The 6980-nt window shown below is 39.5% G+C and overlaps 1 protein-coding gene across 1 annotated transcript; it reads right to left on the bottom strand.

The window, feature by feature from the left end:
• Positions 1–243: 243 nt before the first annotated feature.
• ttc4 (tetratricopeptide repeat domain 4) lies at positions 244–6383 on the bottom strand. Its single transcript, XM_083910998.1, has 10 exons — positions 6138–6383; positions 5484–5601; positions 5200–5361; positions 3844–3921; positions 3554–3678; positions 3340–3426; positions 2612–2853; positions 1510–1594; positions 1255–1337; positions 244–403 (listed from the first exon to the last, which is right to left on the bottom strand). The coding sequence occupies exons 1-10, from the start codon at positions 6246–6248 to the stop codon at positions 304–306; spliced, it is 1191 nt and encodes a 396-aa protein (XP_083767124.1). The 5' UTR covers positions 6249–6383; the 3' UTR covers positions 244–303.
• Positions 6384–6980: the final 597 nt, after the last annotated feature.

Raw genomic sequence — 6980 nt, 5'->3', positions numbered from 1 at the left:
GAAAATTCTATTTTATGTATTTATCCTTTGTTGTTCTATCTTTTAGTTGTCTAATTAATCATGTAAATAAAATTGATTCACAAAGTTTTCAACCAGTAGTTTATATTTTTAAGGACAGAAAATCCACACGGATAACTTTTAGAGATTTCATTTGTTTTATATTCCTTTATATTGTCATTTGGTGTCTTGAATACAAGAGACATGGATATTTTCCATTGTGTCTTTTTCAAGAACAAAATCAGACTTCTGGGGTTGAAGGAGAATTTGTGTATTAAAAGTCCAAAGATTTGCAGGCCAATGTTTTCACAATCCTCGTATTTTCTTTCCTGTTAAAAACTGCTTCCAGAACGACGAGTTCTTCACCAGAACGATGAAGCTGGGAGAGCCTGCCTTGACAAAAAACCTGTCAACAGAAGAGATAACAGTGAATCAAAGAGTATGAAGGAAGCTAATGTTTAGAAAGTTAGTATGAAGAAATCTTGATACCAAGGTAAAAAATGTTAACAGATTCCTCTGAGATAAAAATTCCTCAACTGTTCTGGATTACAAAACAAAAGGATCCATGACAATCTTCCGTATGTTCTCATTAAGATAGTCTTTTTAAAACTGGTTGCAACTCATATTTCATTACATAAAGCAGAGCATTTGAATCTGGGTGAAAGGTTTACAAGGGAAGAATAGTCTTAGTATAGCATGTCGAAAAAAGTGAAAAATCCTAATATAGCATATTAAAAAAAGTGAAAAGTAAGTTATTGTCTAGTATTTCAAAAGTTTTAAAAATGTCATAGTAAGCAAGTTTAAAAAGGTGAAATAAAGTTAGTTAAGTCAGATTATACTGTCAAAAAGTCATAGTAAAGCATGTCAAAAATGAAATAGTCATACTTATACGTGAAACAGTCAAGTACAACATGTCATAAAAAGTTCCAGTACAGTATGTCATAAAAATGTAGTATAGAATAGAGAATAGAATAGTACAGATAAATATTCCTCAACTGTGCTCCCTTACAGAAACACTGTCTTTTAAAAGACAACTCAACAACGCAACATTTGCAACTCAAATGTTTTTACATACAGCCGAGCGGTTTGACCCAAGGCCATGCAAAGGCCGCTGTGTCGGCCTACAGAGACCAAAAGGAAAAAATGAAAATATCCATTGCAAGAAAATCATGAACACCTGCCAGCTAATCAAATTTTCAACATTCAAAGAGTACTCGTTGGTAAAGATCAAAAATGAGACGCAGACTTCATGTGTACCTTTTATGCTGCAACACTTTAAAAAGTGACGTCTCTGGGTTTACTTGGTAGAGTGTCTCCTTCTCCTCATCTTCAAAGTACAGCTAGAAAGTGAGGGAGGGTCAAATCAGGTTAATTAGAGTAGAAGAGAGATTGAGTACTCAGAAAACAGTAAGCTACATAACACCAGCATTAACATAACATGAATGACAGTATTATTCCCGACTCGTTTTGTGGTAAAAAGTCACAAGAAAAACACAAACAAAACACACAAACCTGCAAATTATGTGGGTGGTATTTTCTTTCTGCATCCCAAGGTGGGAGTTCTTCTCCAAACATGACCGCCAGGTGATCTATGAAACTGGACAAGACAAATAAAAAGAGACAGAGATATTTAAAGTTGTACTCCATAAGATTCCCATCTAGTTAATTGTCTGTTAAGTTCCTGTCTATCAAAGAGTGAGTTAAAAACAATGGCGACTGATCATACGACCCACTAATGAAAGCATTTGTTGCCTTTTTTGAATTTCTAACCTCTGAGTCAGGCAGAAGCCCAAGGGCAGAAGTGTAACTTCACTTACAGAAGTGTAATAAGAACACGTGTGTGTATGAATTCAAGAGGGTTACATTTGGGGAATGGACTGCAAGTGTGGGGGGGGGGGGGGGGTGAATTCATTCATTCATCTTCAACCGCTTATCCCGGGGTCGGGGTTGCGGGGGATGCTGGAGCCGATCCCAGCTGACATTGGTGAGGGTGTACCCCGTGAGGCGGGGTGTACCCCGTGTGTACCCCGTGAGGCGGGGTACACCCTGGACAGGACGCCAGTCTATCGCAGGGCACACATATAGACGAACAGAGACAGACAACCACTCACACCTACGGGCAATTTAGAGTCATCAATTAACCTAACACATGCATGTCTTTGGATTGTGGGAGGAAACCGGAGTACCCGGAGAAAACCCACGCAGACACGGGGAGAACATGCAAACTCCACACAGAAAGGCCCGGGATGCGAACCTGGAACCTTCTTGCTGTGAGGCGACAGTGCTAACCACTACACCACCATGTAGCCCTGGGGGGTGAATGTGTATCAATAAAGTTTACAAAAGAGCAAAAAAAATTACCAATACACATAGTGACCATGAAATTGATGATGGAGGTCTCAAAGGCTCACCTGCAGTTACATCTTACTGCCAAAGAGGCCGCTAGAAACAAGAGATCTAAATTCTTACTAGTACATCTTTAAGCTGTGGTTCTGATTAAAAACCTCACCAAGATTTTAACCAAGTCAAATTAAATGGAGAAAGGTAACATATACAGTATCACACAGAAATAGAAACGAATTAAGTAATATTGGGAACCAAAAGCGGAGTGTACCCGTGGTTCTCGCAGAAAGCAGAGATGAAATCAGTCTGCTGGTGTTCAGGATAGAGGAAGAGAACAGGCCAGTGCAGAGTGTGCTGCTCATCCAGGAAGACCTGAGCCCCCGTGGCTTCCTGAGAGCTGAGGCCGTCCAAGCTCAGCTGTGACAGCGCTGCGGAGGAGCCCTTGTCCTCATCCTCGCTGTCCGAAACAGGCTGACGAGGCTCCACAGATCGGAGGAGCTTGATGCCTCGATCCTGCATAAAAAAAAATCCACAAAAACACGTTTATCACCAGAAACACAGGCTTATTACAAATAACATCCAATTTGATTATTTGTTTCAGGTATAAAATAGAAGAAGAAGAAGAAGAACTTAATTTATCCCGGAACGGGGAAATTGAACTTTTTCACTCTTATTATTAATAATGTTACACACACAGGCCCGAAATACACACATGCACAGACAGGACCTATATAAATGCAATTAAGGAGAGATGTTAGAGCGAGGGGGCTGCCAGTGACCGACGCCCCGAGCAGTTGGGGGTTCGGTGCCTTGCTCAACGGCACCTCGGCAGTGCCCAGGAGATGAACTGGCACCTCTCCAGCCACCAGTCCACGCTCCATACATGGTCCACACAGAGACTTGAACCAGCGACCCTACGGTTCCCAGCCAAGTCACCTATGGACTGAGCGTTTTTTGATGTTCACATACACCTTAAAATGCAAAGAAGATTTTGCTCACCTTTATAGCAGCCAGAAGAGCTTCTTTCTCACCATGCAACTTTTTCTCTTTGACCTTGGCCTTCCGGGCATCTCTCTCTGCTGCTCTCTGAGGCACACAAAATAAACAGGGTGTTGTGTTTAAATGGAATAAATTTCAGAATAATAAAGACAAGATGCCAATAATGCAATACAGGCCCCCTTTTAAAATCACTTGAACTCATAAGTGATTGTACCTTGTGTTTATCTGCTGCTGCTCTCAGCTCCTGCAGCTTCTTGTCAGTAGGATGAACCTTGAGCCCCTCATCACACCACTGGACGGCCTCTGCAAAGTTACGCAGCTCTATACAACTCTGAGCCCCTGCAGAGACACACATTACACTTAAATGCATTGTTTTTGTCATTATTCTACACAGCGTTTTGTTTTCTTATGATTAATATGTACTCTTACGCTACTGTAATAGTTTAGAGCTTCTAACCATATTTATTGTGCTATTCTAGGATAAGTAATGTTTCTATAACACACCTCTGATTAAGGCTTTAAGGTGGCCTGGTTTGATCTTCTTTGCAGCCGCAGCATCGTTCAACGCAGAACGCATGTTTCCTGTGTGATATACAACCAGAAAAAAAATTAGCATGAAATTCAGAAGAAACACATATGTACTGTAGATACGCAGATGTTTTACATGAAAAAAATATTATGCTGGGATATGAGCATTTGGCTGCTCTTCACCCGTCTACCACAAGATTATTTTATTTTATTCCTATATTCAGAAATAGAATTAGCTTCATTGGTCAAGTATGTGGACAAATACAAGGAATTTGACTCGTTTTTTTGTTGATCGAAATGCAAAAAGGGCATATCTCTGAAAAACAAGCTGAACATGGTGAATGTAAACATTTGACTGATATCTACAGATATAAATATGTATAAAATGTCTATATACAGTATATCAAAAAACAAAAAAAAATGGAAATGCAAAGGGTGCTGCAGTAAATATGGGTTAAGTTCAATTCAATTTTATTTACAGTGCCAAATCATAACAAGTTATCTCAAGACTACATATAGAGTAGGTAAAGACTCACACCCACAACACATGACTTATTCATGATTTACAGAGACCCTAACAGTCTAACTGTTTGCTTTATATACATGAGGTAGGTGGATATTACATTATATACATTATTTACATGTTTATATTATGTATTTAAACTATTAAAGTAAAGCTGATGCTTATTGTTACAGGGTTATTGCACAGATATTGTTCCCGAGACTTTGACTGATCCATCAAAATGCTCATCATATTTGGACTACTGAACTATTTTATGTCTTATATTCTACCTGTGTTATTTTCTTTTGACATATTATCTATGAGCATTGTTTGAGGGTGCCTGAGAACCAAGGATCCACAGCCAGCGTCTGCTTGACTTTGTGCATAATATTACAATAAAGAACGTGAACATGTTCTTTGAACCACCTTATTATTCATTTGCATAACAATCCATTTTCCTAGTTCTAGCATATATCTTTTAACACACACACACACACACACACACACACACACACACACACACACACACACACACACACACACACACACACACACACACACACACACACACACACACACACACACACACACACACACACACACACACACACACACACACACACACACACACACACACACACACACACACACACACACACACACACACACACACACACACACACGCACACTTAAAGAGCATTTAATGTACTGACACAGTCTCCTGTATCTTCTGTGTGGTTTAACATGCCATCTAAATGCATTATCAAGGCTTGTGTGTGTCCTAAAAGCTGTTCAAATATCTGCACGACATGTAAATTAGAGATCCCTACCCAGGTGGAAGTGTGCTGCTGCCCGGTTGGTGAGGAGGACAGTGTTGAGGTCCTGGTCTCCACATTTCTTCTTCAACCCAGCTGTGTAGGACAGTATGGCCTTCTGGTAGTTCTTCTCCTTAAAAAACTCATTTCCCTCGTCTTTCAGGCCCTGTGCTTGCTCTGGGGAGGAAAGAGCTGTGTCATTATATGACGGTTTCTAGAGTCTATAAAGGCTTTTTTCACTGAAGGATTGACTCCCAACAGGTGTTTCAAAAAGCTTGAGGGACTGGTGGTCCACTTACCTTCTGGGGATCTGTCTTCATCATGGAGCATGGCCTGCAGACAGGCTAGGTCTGGGTATTTTTGCGGGTCAATCTCTTCAGGGGCTTTTTTCATGAACATAGGTATTCTGTCAAACTCCTGAATAAGACAAAAACAGAGGGATCTCTGCAGGTGGACACAACATTTAAGCCAGGGGTCTTCAACGTTTTAGGCCAAGGACCCCTTTATCTGAAATAGAAACAAGTAAGGACCCCAAACTACAAATATTGTATTAAATTGAGTTGCATATTAAATTAAGCCCAACAGCTAGGGTGGCCTAAAGCCTATACACAGAGCTCTTATGGTACATACAATCCTAAGGTAGTACAATGACCATTAATAACATATTCATGTATTTATATGTCAGGTAAGTGTTAAACATGAATCTGTGAATTGGTTACCTTAGTGACTACCTTGCCTATAAGCCAGTAAGCCTTTCATCAAGGTTGTGTGAATGTGTTGATTTTTTCAACGTTGCATTCATGTTAATGTATATTTTTAGACATATTTTGGAGAAAAATACGTTCGAAAGATCATCAAACAATTTCGACATTAGAGTTAACGGAGCTTTTTCACGTATTCAGAGGTTTCTTGTCTAAAGTTGAGAAGTGATAGCTTCTAGTTGTGAGTGTTACCTCTTCCCAGGTGGCTTCATTGAAGCCGCCTGTATATCCCTGGGTCTTGAATTTGTCCATGAACTCGTCCATCCCGTCGTCGCTGTCGCATTGCTGCTCTGAGGACGCCATCTTTGGATCAACAATGTGTTTGAGGCTGAAGCGCTGTTCTCTTTTTAGAAATATTATATCAACTGTGACATGAGATTACTGCCGCCGCCGCCACATCAGCTGTTTCAACGTTACTTCTTCTAAACGCTACTCAGCTCCTTGTTTACACATGTGCATGGGCGGTGCCACATGGATAAAGATCCGTATGGAAACACCGTGCTTGTACGTTAGTTCCGCCACTGTCTGGCCAACAGATGATTAATATAACTTTATTATAAAAACCGCTAAACACATTAATTTACTCAATGTAAATGACTTCTAGTCTTTATTTGAGTATTTGCATTTGTTTTGTCAGTGCTCAACTAGATATTTACGTTTTACTACAACTAATTGACATAGCAACTAGTTACTTTACAGATACATTTTGAAAAAAATATACCTCTTTAACGTGGAAAATCCGCATAATAAGTTCTTCAATCTTCGATGGTTGTACTTTTCCATACGTCATTTTTGTTTTAATTGTAATTAGGGATTTTATATTAGGATACTGGTACTTTAGCTTCAGATTTAACTTGTTTTACCACTCTAAATGGCAATGTGATGAGGAAGTCATTGAGTATATTTCAAGTTAATCGTACTTTATTAAATATAATGGTATGGCACACCCCAATAGTTAATATTAACTGTTCATATTTTATACACAAATCCGTTTAACCACTGCATGATGCATTGTTAAAGCTTAAGGGACCCAAT

Source organism: Echiichthys vipera, assembly GCF_963691815.1.
Source record: "Echiichthys vipera genome assembly, chromosome: 3".
NCBI classification, from domain to species: Eukaryota; Metazoa; Chordata; class Actinopteri; order Perciformes; family Trachinidae; genus Echiichthys; species Echiichthys vipera.
The sequence above is the reverse complement of the archived record's forward strand: the minus strand, read 5'-3'. Positions and strand labels throughout refer to the sequence as shown.